Source organism: Otolemur garnettii, unplaced genomic scaffold, assembly GCF_000181295.1.
Source record: "Otolemur garnettii isolate 467f Iridium unplaced genomic scaffold, OtoGar3 scaffold00001, whole genome shotgun sequence".
NCBI lineage: Eukaryota > Metazoa > Chordata > Mammalia > Primates > Galagidae > Otolemur > Otolemur garnettii.
The window spans coordinates 62027874-62043747 of NW_003852396.1; the positions used below are offsets into that span (position 1 = coordinate 62027874).

The 15874-nt window shown below is 42.7% G+C and overlaps 1 protein-coding gene across 4 annotated transcripts in view; it reads right to left on the bottom strand.

Moving 5' to 3' along the window:
• The window catches only part of SLC1A2 (solute carrier family 1 member 2), a 93700-nt gene that overhangs the window by 3892 nt on the left and 73934 nt on the right, over window positions 1–15874 (bottom strand). For all 4 annotated transcript variants that reach the window (XM_012803893.2, XM_012803889.2, XM_023509268.1 and 1 more), the window contains exons 9-10: window positions 14888–15022; window positions 1254–1485 (exon numbers count right to left, since the gene is read on the bottom strand). In XM_012803893.2, the coding sequence (XP_012659347.1) occupies window positions 1254–1485; window positions 14888–15022 (367 nt within the window). The remainder of the gene's footprint in view (window positions 1–1253; window positions 1486–14887; window positions 15023–15874) is intronic.

Here is a 15874-nt window from a genome sequence, read left to right on the forward strand (position 1 = left end):
AAAAAAAAAAAAAAAAATGTTGATGCTTGTTGACCCAAACTAACATTTTAATGGGGAACAATTGAACACATACACTCAGATGTGAGCAATACTAACTTCTCAGGAAAATGGATTATGCCCTTTAGTACATCTGAATTCCTAATAATTTGAATCATTTTCACTGATTTATGCATTTGCCTCTTGATGGGTAGACTCCCTCCCTAATTTGTTATCAGAGCCCTGACTTATCCACGCGTATACCTGATACAGAAGGGCCAATCAAAATCATGTGCTGGTCCCCTTGAATTCTAGACTTATGTTACAGTCCAGCAAAGGGAACTGTGTCTGTGTTGCCCTTAGTTGCCTGGCAAAAACCCTAGTATGTATTTGGAATGATTCGGAAATTAGTTCTTAAATGGGATCTTGTCAGTGGAAATCAAAATGGTACCAGATACCTGTGTTGGGTTCAGATTGTCCTCAGCTGCTGCATGGCATCATTTTAGCAAACCAACCCCCACAGTTGACTCTGCTCACCTGCCAGGGTTTGCCCAAGTTTGCTTCACTCTGGTCATGACACGCTGATTTTGACAATGTCAAGTTAGTTACAGTGAAGGCCAGACAGAGTCCATCAAGCCTGAAGACTTAGCACCCAACAGCCTGGAGGAGAGCCCAGAACATCCATGCTGAGTAAAGAGGGCACTGCCCGGCAGCACGTGGATATAGTGCTTTTAGCTATCCTTTAATTGAAATAGCTTCCCCACTTATGAAGCAAAGGGACTGCCAGATCAAAACTCACCCTTCTCACAAACATGATTAAGAGAAAGGTAGATGTGCAAAGTCATGTGGATGCATTTTTGACCATCATGTAATATACACAAGGAGGAACACGATGCTATATAAATCAAACAATGCAGGGATTTCTCTTGGTGTTTCATTTGAGGAATAGAAATACTTGAAAACCACATATTCTTGGGCAAAAATTCAAGAAAACCAATGTAGTTAGTCAAGTGGGGTGGATGGGGGAAGATGAATGTTGTTCAGCATCACATGGGTGAAACAAGCAACTGATTGGCTCTTTCCCTGTTAGACTTGCTGATTTTCCACCATGTTAGACACAGAGTTAGATGATCTGGGACTCACAGAAGCTTGGGTTACATGACTCCTTAAAAAAATAAGTGTGACAATAATACATGCAGGGCTTTGCGTTTGTTATTTAAGAGATGGAGCATGCACTGCTATATACAGGTCTCGATATCCAGGAACGGGAAAGGTACCTTGCACTCATCTACTATGACAGAGTTGTGCGCAGCGTAGACACACTGATTAGAGTTGCTTTCCCTGTGGTTCTTCATGTCATCATAAATGGATTGAGTCTTGGTCATTTCGATATCTTCATGGACTCGGTGCTGGGAGTCAATATTATCCAGTTCAGACTTGGAAAGGTGGTAGACGATCCCAGCCCCAAAAGAGTCACCCACGACATTGACTGATGTTCTCATCCTGTCCCTGGGGACAAAGCACAGGAAAAGTTTAGGGAGGAAGCAGTATGATGTGTTGGTTGAGAGGTCAAGGTCTAGGGCCAGAGAGACCAAGGGTTGCATTTTGGCCCTACCTTTTATGTTTGTTTCATCTGGGGCAAGTTGCTTAAACATCATAAGCCTTGATATCCTAGTTTAGCAATCAGAGATAACAATTATACTTCTCTCACAGGTTTGTGTGAAAATTAAATGAGATAGTATAGAGAGAGTGCCAAAACAATGTATACACATTTTAAGAAAGGAAAAAACTGTTCTAAAAATGTGATACCTCAAGTCACATTTGCCTTTTGCAATTACAACAGATGCTTAATGTGACCCATATTCATCTGTTGTTATTGGTATATGTTGAGTATTACAATTGTAATACAGTTTTTTTTCCTTTCTTAAAATGTATATACTTTTTTTTTGGCCTCTGTATATAAAATGTTTCACAAATATCTGGTCATTGGTAAACACCCAATAAACAATAGCAAAGAAAAGTAGGAGGAGGAACAAAGAATTAGAGAGAAATAATGTGTCCAAATCACAGAATGAGTTCTCACACTCCAGACACACCTAGCCATGTCCAGCAATTCCTCCTGATTTAAACTGTTCTTTGAAGACTCCACACTGTCTCAACTATTTTTTAGTTCTACTGGAAAGACTAACCTCCTATGACAGTGGTTCTCAACCTTCCTAATGCCTCAACTCTTTCAATACAGTTCCTGTGGGTCGTGACCCTCAGGTTGAGAATCACTGACCTATGAACTCTCCCATAATAGAAAAGTCATCTTTTTGTAAGTGTGGAAATTAACCCCACCTTTCCCCACCCCCCAGTAAGACACAGCAGTTGGGTAAGAAACCCAGCCACAAATTTATCAGTGACCAATATGTGTTATGACTATGTGTCCTAAAAGCAAAATACTTTTTATCTTGCGTTCTCTATTAACCTAAAAAAAATAAATCTCCTAGGGTGTTTCTGAAACCAAAGTATTAAGAAATTCCTTCCTTAAATCCTGTGTTACAAGTTCTGACTTGGAAAAATATGATGGTTCGTAACTCTCCCTCTTAGGTCAGTGCCAGGAAAGCTCATTAAGCTTTTAAAGTTGTGTCTTCTCATCCATAGCTCAAGCCAAATCGATGTGAAGAATCCTTTGGCCATGTTTACTTGCTATCCCAAGTCCTAAACAGAAGGATACTGGAAAATCACACAAAAAAGTGAAAAAAAAAAAGGAAAGAGTTAGGTAAAGACGCTGCCAAGACATTCTTGGTCTAGGACATTCTAGCCTTTAATTCAAATAATATTATTTCCAGGCACAGTGGAAATTTTAATTTATTCTTGGAACAAAGGCCTAAAATAAATCCTAATTGCTACTATCAAATCTATTTTTTATTAGAGAATAATAAAAATGGAGCTCGACTAGGAAGAATCTGGCCTTGTCCCCTTGGGAGGCCAGCTATCTGTAAGGTGTAAGCCAGTGGTCCTTCTGGTTTCAACTTGGAAGAGGCTGTGTATGCAGGGAAAAAACTAATTGGAGCTGAATGTTAACTCTCAAGGGCATCTATGTCTTCATCTGAGAATGGTCTTGCCCCTCCTCTGCTTTGGAGAGTCTGCCTCAGGGTGATCAAATCTATATGTGAAAGAAGACTGGATATTGAGGTCATCCACAAGACCAGCCTCAGAGTAGATTGCTAAGAAACCCCAGTAAAGGGCCACAAGAAGGAATTCATGGTAATAGTTCTTAAAAACCATGGACTCTAGAGGCAGCCTGACTTGGTTTTAATGTTAGATATGCCCCCTTACCTATTGGACAATCCTGATAATACTTAACTGTGCTTAGCACAGTTTCAGACATATAGTAAGAACTCAAAAAACATTACTTAATATATGATGTGTACTTTCAATATTACTATAAATTTTGTCAAGTCACTTCAAATAGGTTTGTGGCAGCTCCCAAGGGGAACATCCAAATATGCCTAGTTAAACTGCTATCTCCCCCTGGAAACATTAACCCTAATTATACGACAACAATGCCTATGGTAAAACTCCCAAATAATTAGATGCATTATTTGTCTATCATGTAATTGTGATCTACTTTGCAGCTATTCAACAATACTCTTAGTCCTTCCTGGCTGTGTCCTAATTCACATATCCAATACCTTTGACCAATTGTTAAATTTCAAAGAATGCTAAAGTATTCAGGAGAAATGCTCTAAGTAATCATTGATCTTATGGCCCAGAAAAATCTGATCTGCCTATTCTAGAAAGAGAGAGAGACCACAGGTAAGTTAGCAGTGGTGCTGATAATGATGATGATACCTAAAACTTATATCAGACTATGTATAGGAATATACTTTATAGGTACTTCCTTGTTTAATTATCACAACTCTATAAAAGTATGAGTTTTATAGAGTTTGTGTCCCTCAAAATTATTCACATTTATTAAATGACAAAACTGAGGCCTAGAGAGATTAGTGACTACTCTAAACCCCATATCTTAGCAAAATTATAGCATGAACTCCAGAATCCACTGCCACATGACGCAAAGCACCTTGGACCAGACAACACTAATTTTGAATCTAGCTTAGTCACTCCCTGTGTGATTGTAATGACTTGTTGCTATGTTCGAAATGTTTGTATCCCTCAAAAGTAATAAATTGAAACCCAGTCCTCAAGGGGATGGTATTAGGAGGTGGAACCAACAGGAAGTGATTAGGTCATGGAGGTAGAGACCTCATGAATGGGATGAGCACCCTTACAAAAGGGGCCCACTATTTGACGCTGCTGTCCTCTTTCATCGTGAGAGGACAGCTGTCTGTGTGGAAGCTGGCCCTCAACAGACACAGAATCTGCTGGTGCCTTGATCTTGGACTTCACAGACTCCAGAACTTTAAGAAATACATTTCTGTTGCTTATAAGCCACCCATCTATGGTACTTTGTTACAGCAGTCTAAATGGACTAAGACACTTGCTCAAACAGAATTTTACTCCGATAGCCAAAATATCTACATTATAGTATTGGGGAAGATAAAATCAGTTCCCAACCAATAGTCACCCCTCATTATGTGTCAGCTCCCTTCCTTTTTGGGTATAACCACCCTCCATCCACCCACCCCCACACACATACACACACACAGAGTCATACTCCATCACTGGACAAAACAAAAAAATACTATGCACAAGGGTTAATGACTTTTACAGTTTAATAAAGTCATTTCCACTCAAATGGGCAACAGAAGTTCATAAACTCCTGTTTCTTCAACCTTTGACTTTAATACCAAATCCTTTCCTGAATCAGACACTAAACCAAGTTTTTGAAATAGTATTTCTGGGTGAGCTTTCTCTGCCTTTGTTCAAAGCCATTTATCTTCCATGCCATTAGATCTCCTTAAATTTGAAAAAGAACTTGGCCAAAGGAAAAAGCATTAGGACAGGAATGAATGGAAGACAGATTAGTGTAGAATCAAAGCAGATTGATGTCTGATACCAAGTCAAGATGGAAAGGATCCTGGACCTAGGGCTAACCCAGAGCTTCCAACTCTCACCTGAGCAAATAACTGCTTACCTGACTGTTAAATACAGAATGAGGCTAATCTCAACTTTGCAGAAAGTTGTAACTGTTAAATGAAAGGATACTGATACTCAGCATGCGATAAGCACTCATTACAGGCTATAGGAGCACATAAGCATAAAAACATTATTTTCTTACACCTAATTAGCTTTCTAATAGCTAATTAGAAAGAAGAGGACATCAACACTTATACTTTATGAGTTATTTGTTATGAATTCATTCATTCAACAGAAGGTTGATGAGCATTTCGGTGTGCATGGAGCATTGTGCCAAGTACTCCCCAGGGAGCAATGAATAAGATGAAACCCCTCTCACACTCTCTTTCCCCCAAGAACCACACTCTCTTTGTCTATCTCCTCCACTAGAGTGAGATGAATGTTCCAGTAGAAATAAATATGGTGGGCTACAGTTATGTAGCTGGAATACTTCATCACAACTGGGTCATAGGAAAAGTTTCAAAAAGTGTCTTGAGGTGGGCCCTAACAATGATTATAAGAATAGTATGCAAGAACTTTACAGGGTAGGAGCACTTAGACAAATTCAGGATGGCTCACAAGCACAGTGAGGCAGGAAGTAAGAATTGATCAAATCATGCACAGCCTTATCATCCAAACCCTGGAGTTAGAACTTTATCCCAAGTGTAAGAAGGAGCCACTGAGGAGAAAGATCACACTTATTTCACTCTGAAGGACAAGACTGAAAGAGTGAAATCCAGTTAGTGAGAAAATGGTGTGTATAAGAGAAAGCTACATTTGGTTGAGGCTTAAGAGATAGAATTACTAGACTTGGAAGACGGGTTGTCTATAGGGAATAAAAGACAAAAGAGGCAAGAGTCCCTCTCAGATTTTGGTTTGGATGATCCAGGGACAGTGCTGCCTTATGTAGGGGCAATGGGGAGAGGGGTCAGGGTGGGAAAGACTCTGGCTTCAGTTTGGACGTGTTGAGTGTGAGGCATGCGACTCAGTCGGGAGGTTGGGATAGGGACTGAGGTCGGGAGACCCATTAGAGGTGCAAGTGGTAAATCAGGAATCATTGCATGGAAATGACAGTGAGGCCACATGGGTGTTTCATTCACCCTTGGAGAGAATGCAGAGTGAGAAGAGCAGACCATCTAGGTTGGAAGGCTGAGGTCAACTAACATTTAAGGGGTGGGCAAAAGAATAAAAGCCTATAAAAGTGAAAGGAAATTAGAAGAGTTGGGTGTTCATAAGTATAGGGAGATAAGCTTTTAAATAAAAGTGTGGTAAGTAATGCTAACTATGGCCTAGGGGTCAGGTAAGATGAGGAAAGGAAGTATCTTTTGGTTTTAGCAATAAAAAGGCCACTATTAGCCTGGCACAGACAATTTCAAATCAGAGGTTGGGATAGAAAGTAGATCAATATAGGTAAAAAATTGAATGTGAGGTAAAGAAATGGAGACATTATGTTCAAGAAGATTGATTGAGAAGATGAGAGAAAATGGTAGATGAACAGAGACAGGAGATGGAAGAATTTTTGCTTTGTTTTATTTTAAGAGGTAGAATATTTGAACATGGTTTAAGTCAGAATGAGAAGAAGCTAGTAGAGAAGAAGAAATTAAAGCTACAGATAAGAAAGAAAAATGGATGGAGTTAGGTCCCTAGGGAGATCATAGAGGATGAGAGTCCAGAGTGGAGATGAAGGTTTGGTAGAAGGATCCTATTGTTATTGTTACAGAAGAGAAGGAGAGAAGGGCAAGTTTGTGAAGATAGATTTCTAAGCTATATGGCAGGAAGTTAAAGGAGATTTGTTGAATAGCAAGATGTTAATTTAGATTAAACTAAAATATCAGAGCTCTGTCATGCCAGGTTCCGTGGCCACAAAGCATACTGGGAAAATTCTGAGGGTTTCCAGCTAGGAGGTGGGTCATGGCCACTCTGTATGCTTCTCCCTTTCTGAAAATTGGGTAGAACAGAAAACTCTGGAGGCTACTATGAGGATGTTGGACCAGCTCTGGGGAAGTTTAACTCTGGCCCCAAGCAGGATAATGAGAATTTATGGTTCACATGTGGAAAATTTCTCCACAGGCAAATAGTTTCATTTTCTCTCACAATCATTCCCTGACCACTCAGGAAACCCTGTCTTTCATGTTGATCTCAGATTTAAGGCTCAGTAAAAACAAATCTTAGAGCACTTGATTGCTATCTTTGGGCTTGGATGCTGTATGTCAGAACTCCAAGAAAGAAACAGAGATAAGAGCAGAATCTTACATTCAGTGGATTCCCTACAGATGACACAGATATTCTTGGGGGACACCAGAAACAAAACATAAGAGAGTGGCTTGACTTAGGTATTTCACACTCAGTCACTGGGTCTGTTAACTGGAAAAAAATCAAGTGCCAAGGTGCTTTGTCTTTTTTTTTAAATTTCTCAGTCTAAATCCTCTAAAATGCAGGGTTACATGGAAGTCCTGGTTCTCACAGACAAATAGAACCAAGGAATCAGGGCCACCCACAATGCATCTGGGCCCTTGTATTGGATCAAATCATATAAAATTGCCATTTCTGTAGGTCCAAGAGGCCAAATATTGGCAATTTCACATAGTTCAACTTCACATTAATAGAAATAAACCATACTTTCTCTTCTCAGAATATAGGATGTTGAGGAACTATCTTTAGGAGCATAGTGGGACAAAGGGGTCATCTGAGGCCCCAGATATGAGGGAATCTAGCAAAATTCTGGGGATTCAAGGGCTACAGCCACATGGCGTTAATGAAGGAAAGGAGACTCATCTAAGCATTGGTGAAGAATAAACTTTGGATCAGCCTGGATGGGAATCCTGGTTGGGTAGGACAAGTTTCTTAGCGTTTCCCACTCACCTTTCTCATTTGTAAAATATGGAAACTAATACCCACTTCTAAACGCCTTGAGAAGATAATAACTGGTAACATGTATTAAGCACTCGTTAACTGAGAGGTCTTCCACCAAACTTTTGCTTGTATGGCACAAGTAAACTCCTCATAATATTTCTATAATTAGTCCTCATGAAAAAGGGGTCAGATCACTTCCTCTCATATTCCTCCACCAAATCTTATAATACTCTTCTTTTTGCACCTACCACACTCTGTTGGGATTTCTTTTCTTTTTTTTTTTTTTTTTTTTTTTTGAGACAGAGTTTCACACTGCCACTCTTGGTAGAGTGCCATGCTATCATAGGTCACCGCAACCTCAAACTCTTGAGCTCAAGCAATCCTCTTGCCTCAGTCTCTCAAGTACCTGGAACTACAGGCACCAACCAGAATGCCTGGCTATTTTTTTTAGAGATGGTGTCTTGCTCTTGTTCAGGTTGGTCTCGAACTCCTGAGCTTAGGCAATCCTCCCATCTTGGCCTCCCAGAGTGCTAGGATTATAGGCGTGAACCACTGCGCCTGGCCCTGTTGGGATTTCTTGATGCCATTACTAGGCAAGAGGCTCCTTGGGTGCTGAGACTGTGTTTTATTTACTATGGCACAGGTGGGGTAGAGGAGAGAGGGGAGGCCTGTATGAGAAGGAGGAAGGGCAGGAATGGACTGTTAGTTTAAGAGTTAAAAACAGATGAACTCTCCATACAGAATTGGGTTTTGTCTAGCAAAATATGTGGTTGGATGCTTTGGTGGTAAAAACTTAGGATGTAGACCATGATCTAGAAGAGGGAGATGCAGAGGCCCAAAAATCTTCGCAGGTTAAAATAAAAGAGACATCTTGAGAGCTGGGGAAAGACCCCTAAAAAAATAGAGATCAAGGAAGTCTAACAAGGAAGGGAGTTTGGGAAAGGTGAAAACCAAGGGTTTCCCAGGGGTGGGGAACACTAAAAAAACTTTTTTTTTTTTTTTTTGAGACAGAGCCTCAAGCTGTCACCCTGGGTAGAGTGCCATGGTGTCACAGCTCACAGCAACCTCCAATTCCTAGGCTCAAGTGAGTCTCCTGCCTCCACTTCCCAAGTATCTGGGATTACAGGCACTCACCACAATGCCCAGCTATTTTTTGGTTGCAGCCGTCATTGTTGTTTGGCAGACCCAGGCTGGATTCGAACCTGCCAGCTCAGGTGTATATGGCTGGCGCCTTAGCTGCTTGAACCACAGGTGCCAAGCCCAAAAATTTTTTTTAAGATGTGCCTAAAATTAAGTTTTTATTTTCTTTTTGTGCCAGTTGAAATTAGTAACAGTGAAACAACATTTGGTTCAATAGTAGGTGAGGGAAGGCTTTCTCATGTTCATTTTATTATTCTCCTGAGCTGTGATCCTTCCCCTTTCCATTGAATACACATTGCTTTTGTGATATATTAAAAAATGATTTTGTTGTGCTATAGTATAGCCCCACCCTACTCTCCCGATCTGCAATTACACTGTCTTGAGTCAGGAACATTTTGGAGGGAGGCAAAGGTCTTAGTGGGAAAGGATTCACATTCCACGGTGAGTTTGATGCAGAGGAGAGATAAAGTAAGATATAGAAAAGAGGAGAAGTCAGTGGACGTGGGAAACCAGAGGAAAAGACTAAGATTAACATAAGTCCCTAGAATTTTAGAGATATGGCTGACATAGGAATTAGTTTTCTTTTCCACCAGATGCGGAGTAGAGGTAAGTCAGTTTTGTGTATGTGCATGCCTTTGACAATAACAATAATAATGATAATAAAATACAGAACCCAGATTGGCACGCTTGGAACACCCAGATCTTCTTGGTGTGACTCCCAGTCCATCCACTTAATATCCACTAAATTGGGATAAGTTACTTCTCTCTGAATCTCAGTTTTCTCAACTGTAAAATACTATTGTCCTATAATTTGCTGACATTTGTCCAAAATAATATATTGTCCTATAATTTGCTGAAGTCTTCAATTTACCCAAGTCTTCAATTCAATTTTTGTTGAATGAATATATGAGCTGTGAATAAATACTCAAAAAAAAAAATGGTAAAGGTGCTCATATACCCAAAGTCAGGAAATCCTGCTCTTCTTCCCTATCTCTGGTCTTTTGCTTCTGGAAGGGGGGCCCCCTAAGACTGGACATCAGCATCACCTGGGAACTTGTTAGACAGGCCAACTCTTCAGCCCCAACCCAGACCTCCTAAACCTGCAGGAGTTTCTATTCCCTCCAGAGAAGGATGCCAGTGGGGAAGCGTTGGAGTCCTTCTGGAGGGCAGAGGCTCTTTAAGGTCTTCCTTATAAAGTGCCATCTCAACTGTATTCCTATATTAGCACACATGAGCCCAGAAAAGATCTCACCAGCAAGTCTTATGTGAGACAGAGGCCACAGGTCCACTTAGATGTCACTTTATTTTTCCCACACATAGGCAGAGCTAGTTATTTATTTCCACTTCCTGGTACTGGCTCCCAATTTGCGCTCCATCCTGCCGCCTTCAGAGAAAGTGGGGTGTCAGTGAGATCTCATAAATAACTGCCAAGGGGCCAACACCAAGGGCTTCTTGGACCTAGAAGGTGCTCGTGTTGATCAGTCCCATCCACCTCGTGTTCTAGGACCCGAGCATTTTTCAGGGCTCTAAAATGTTGGTTTTCACCATGACATTTACAGGGCAGCTGAGCCTGCCCCGTTAAAAAGCATCCAGGGCTTAGCAGGCAGTAAGGAGCCTGGGCTATTCTCCAGCAGTTGGCAAATGCCATGACACATGAAATGTCACTGCAGGCTTTGTTTAGTTTGAAATTGAAAAATTTCAAGAATTATGAAAGCTGACATACCTTGCTTAGAGAGGAAAAAAAATCCCCCCTTTTCTTTTTCTCTGCTTCTCCTCTACAGACTACTTTTCTAGGGCATGGCCAGTCTCCCCTGAACTTCCACTTCAATTCAAAACCCCCACTTCTCCCCAGCTTACAGACTAATGAGCACCAGACAGCCACAGAGCTCACAACCAAGAGCTCGTTTCCAAAACTCCTCTTGCTAGTGAGAAAGAATGTGGCACTATTACTAATTCAGAGCAGATCTGACCCAGCTACAGACATCCATGCCCCATTTTCCCAGGATCCTCTACCTTTCGTTTTTCTTTTCCTCTCAGAAGGAATGTTCACAGTTATTTGTATACAAACATTCACCACCACCAGAATCCTTCCCTAGGTCTTAAAACTAGATGGGTACTCAGAGGCATTGGACCTGGCCTCTTGTTTTCCAACTGCTAAGTTACTGTTCCCATTGCACATGTGATGTGATATAGTGAACAATTTGCCAGTGTCCTATAGACAGTAAGTGCAGAGCTCAGAACAAGGGGTCCTGTCTCTTGGGCTTTCTCTCCTTTGAACACATACCTCTCTTCATCTGGGATCAGAGCCCCAGAATGACAGAGGAGCTCTTCATTTGCTCCTTTCTTTCCAGCTCCAGTCCAGGATAAAGTTTTCTCTTGCATGATTTCATCAATATAGCTAATCCAAAAGTATCATCATTTAAAAAAATTTTTATTATTCAGCCAACTGCCTCCTGCTGACATGCTTCAGCCCTGGAGTTCGGATGGCCTGTCTTCCTGTGCAAGTGTGAGCATGTGCACACCTGCATGGGGTGATCCAGGAGGACCCAGCCCTCTTAATTCCATTTGCTAACATCTAGGTCAGCAGTAGGCAGGGTTTTGAATGGTTCACAAAGTGACTCTCACCCAACGGGCTTGAAAATAAATGACTGCCAAGAGGACCAGGGCCCACACTGGCAAGGGAGGGCTGGAGGACTTAAATTCTAAGACAGGTAGATACCTTGATTGTCCCCCCATCTGTCCTCATTTAGGATGTTTGTTTTGTTTTAATCTTGGGAGGGGAGAAAAAAAAACAAGTCAAACAAAAATCTCTGGTTAGTATTTAGAAACAGGGGTATCTTAGTCCATTTGTGCTGCTGTAACAAAATACCTGAGGCTGGTTAATTTGTAAAGAACAGAAATGTATTTCCTCGCAATTCTGGAGGTTGGGAAGTCCAAGATCAAGGTACTGGCTTCTGGGGAGGGCCTTCTTGCTAAATCATCACACATTGGAAGGCAGAAGGGCAAAGAGAGAGCAAGAAGGGGCCATTTTCACTCTTTCATAAGGACATCAATCCCACCCACCCAGGAGGGTAGAGCCCTCATGGCCTAATCACCTCTTAAAGGTTCCACCTATTACTATTGTTACAATGGTAATGAAATTTCCAACTGAGTTTCAGAGGGGTCAAACAGTCAAACCATAGCTCAGGGGTGACCCTAAGAAATCTGTCTTTCCCTATCTTTCTGACTCTGGACTTCTCTGCTTGGCCTCTCCACTGTTAAAAACTTCTTGGTACAAATTAGGAGGCCACATAGGGTGGGGTGAAGGGCCCTGAGCTGGCCACACAATCTCTGCCTCCTGTCAGTGGAGAGACTGGGCCGCTGTCATCACCAGTGTCCTCATCTATAACATACACTGACAGGCATGCTAAGGATTAAATGGACACCACTGTTAAGATGCTGCAGTGCCCACCAAATGTCCGCTCCTCTTCCTCATCCCTGATCATATTAGTGCATGTTTTCCCACTGAAAGACATTTGTTATAATGGAAGGCAGCCCCAGGAACAATACTTTTTATAAAGATGAATCTCTAAAGACGGTTTCAAGCCTCAGAAATAAGCACAGGAAGAGATGAGGTGATGTCACTGAGGCAGGCAGGGGGCCCTAATGACAGCTGGAGTTGAGGAGACTCAAGAGGCAAAGAGGTGGGGGTGGAGGAAGCAGGTAGCAGGTCCCAAGGGAGCAGGTGGGATTGGGACGGCTGCCTGCCTCTCTCCTCTTGTGCTTACAGGTCCTGATTATCAGCCAGCAACTCTGGTGAGCCCTGTCCTTAGATCACTGCCAACATCCTCATCTCTCCTTGGTGCCCCTCCCCATCCAGATCCTGTGACACACCTTTGTTGCTGTCATCCTGTCCTCTCCCAAACCTACTCACACCCAATTACCCAGTCTCAGCTGCCTTTTCTGAACAGATGTCATGGGAAAGGCTGCCCCTTGGGGCCAACATGGAGCATAGAGAAAACCAAGCTAGCGGGAAGGGCCCTACAACCTCACTCTCACCAGTGAGAGATTCTCAGGACAGATGTGAGGCTACTTCGTTCTCTTGTCTCCTTTCTATGAACAGTGTTTCTATTTTTCTGATGGTGACCCACAACCTTCCTTGCAGCCCCGCTGATCTGAACAGATCATGGTCAGTTCACGCTCAGGAAGCCAGGTCTTATCTCTAACCTAAGCCCCACTGGCGGCACCAATAGCAAGCCAGTCTTGGTGAACCAGGCTTCCTTTTAGCTCTCCCGGATGTCTTTCTTCCCTCAGCCACTCGCATTTTTCTCTCTTAAGAAGGGTGGACATAAGGAGGAAGAACAAATTAAAGTCCACAAAATGTGGCTTCTGGCTCTTAATATCTATGCCAATAAATGCCTGAAAAATGGCCACTGGCCTACATGTGAGGCAGCTTAAAAAGGATGTGTTGGCACTTTGACCTTGACTCTCCCTGCCGGCACTTTTCACTCTGATATTGATGCCCCTGGCCTCACCCAAGGCCCCATCATTTAACTCCAAGAGCAGACAGGAGGCACGGATGTTCACCTCATGGAACCTCAGAGCCCACAGGGGCCAGTAGAGAGCAGCCTTTCCCAGCTTCTTATTGGATTCCATGGGCTAAACTTGCCCCCTTTGTGGATAAGCATGAGTCTTTTACACAAAAATGTCCTTCCCTGGAAAAGTGAGCTGGGATATACACACACAGTGTCAAGTTCAGACCTCCATGCATGGCCTTCAAAAGGCCATCCACCTTGCCTCACACTTTGCCCCTCCCTGCCTCCAGCAATCTTAGACCACTCATAGGTCCCACCCTGTTTATAGCTCTTGTGCAGGCTGGCTGTGGCTGGAGTGGCCCATTTCCCTTTCCGCTAACATATGCCGGGGTCACTTCTATCAGTGGTGATTCAGCTCAATCACCCCACCTCTAAAAGCTTGAACAAGAACATGGTGGACTCCCCAAACCGGCAGATCTAGGGTAGAATCTCTGTTCATTCCCAAGTCACTTTACCTCTGGAAAGCTCAGTTTCCTCATCCATAAAGTGGGAGTAGTCACCCTAGACTTTGAGGATGGTTATAAGAGGAAGATGTAGAGTGCTCAGTGTAGGGGCTGGCACCTCATGACCTCATGAGTACTGGAACTCAGTAACCTCTCCATTGTTTCCTGATATTCTGCCCTCTGCCCTTCCACCCTGGCCTGGGTTGGAGGCCTCTTCCAATCACTGTGCTTTTATGTGTGTGCTTTTTTTTTTAATCTCCTTTAATGAAATATAATTTATATCCACAAAACTTACCCATTCTCAGTGCATGGTTTGATGAGCTTTGACAAAAATAGATGCTTTGCACACCTGTGCATACAAAGTACTTCTCTCACTCCTATAGCTTTCCTGTGTCCTTCCCCAGCCAGTCTTGACTCCTCCAACCCTGGCTCCAGACAATCACGGATCTTTTTCTACTGCCCTACATTCTTTCCCTAGAGCTTTTTGGAACCACACAATACCTATTCCTTTGTGTCTGCCCTTGTTCACTTACTGTTCAGTGATGTTTTGAGGTTCCTGGCATGGATGGACAGTTGGTTCCTTATTATTACACTTCTAACTTGGTATTATAGTCTGTCTGGTTCCTGTACTAGACTATAAGGCCCTCAAAGATTCCAGCTTCTTCCTCCTCCTTTTAAGGCACTCAGTAAATGTGAGAGGGAAAAAGGGAGAGAAGAAGCCTGGGGGTTGCCCTGGTGATTGGCTAAGATATTGGCTGCAACCTTGCTAGCCATCCACCTCTGGAGGGCAGTACTCCCAGTCCCCAACAGAACCCCCCATACATGGGCACTTACAGCAGCCAGTCCACAGCCACCAGCAGGCTGATGTCCTCCGTGGGCAGGCCCACGGCCGTGAGGATGAGGAGCATGGTCACTAGCCCAGCACTGGGGATGCTGGCTGCGCCGACACTCGCCAGGGTGGCCGTGAGGCTGTGGGAACAGAAAAGACCAGGTTATGGGAAGAGAAGTCTTGGCCAAACTATCACTGGGAATTTTAAACTCTAAGTACCAAGACCCAGGATCAAGGTCTGTTTGGTATCTGCTCATCTGTGATAGAAGCTTAAAACTTCATGAATTATAACCCTATTATCATCATGATACTTAATCTTAGACTAATGGGGCTCAAAGAAGGTAAGCAAGGCTTTAAAAACAGGCAGGAAAATATGAACAAGAGAAAAAACCATCACCCTTAATCCTCCCACGGGAACAAACCGCATTCATTTCTGCTTACGCCTTTACGTTTCTACAAGCACCTCCGACTTCTGGACTACGTGGCAGGGGTCTGGGAAGCCCATTGCCAATGTTAACACGAGAACTCAGAATTGAAAATATCCAGACCTGACTGAGTGGACATCAGGGGAACAAATCAACACACTCCAAATGACATTAAGCTTCAGACGCCTGGACATTTCACCAGGCGCTGGAAAAGACATTATTCAGAAAGAGAGTGCCAAGAAATGATAATGAAATAAAGACGGGCTTTCTTTCTGAAGCATCTCATCCGTTTCTTTCCAAGCAGTGCCAGGGGCACACCCAGTACTCTTCTCAAGTCTGTTTCTGGGAGATGATTAATCCAGGGTTCACGTGCTTATCTATGGTGGGGGGTGTCTCTGTGGTCCAACAAAAGGGCAGTGATGTTTTTCTCTTCTGGATGCCATTTCTACAAGCTCTCATGTCAAAATACAAGGATACTTTGAAAATATGGATTCCCACGTTGACTTTGTGGGTGCTGAGAAGAAAAGGGGGCTGTTTTCTTTGTGATAATAAAATCCTAGATTTTCT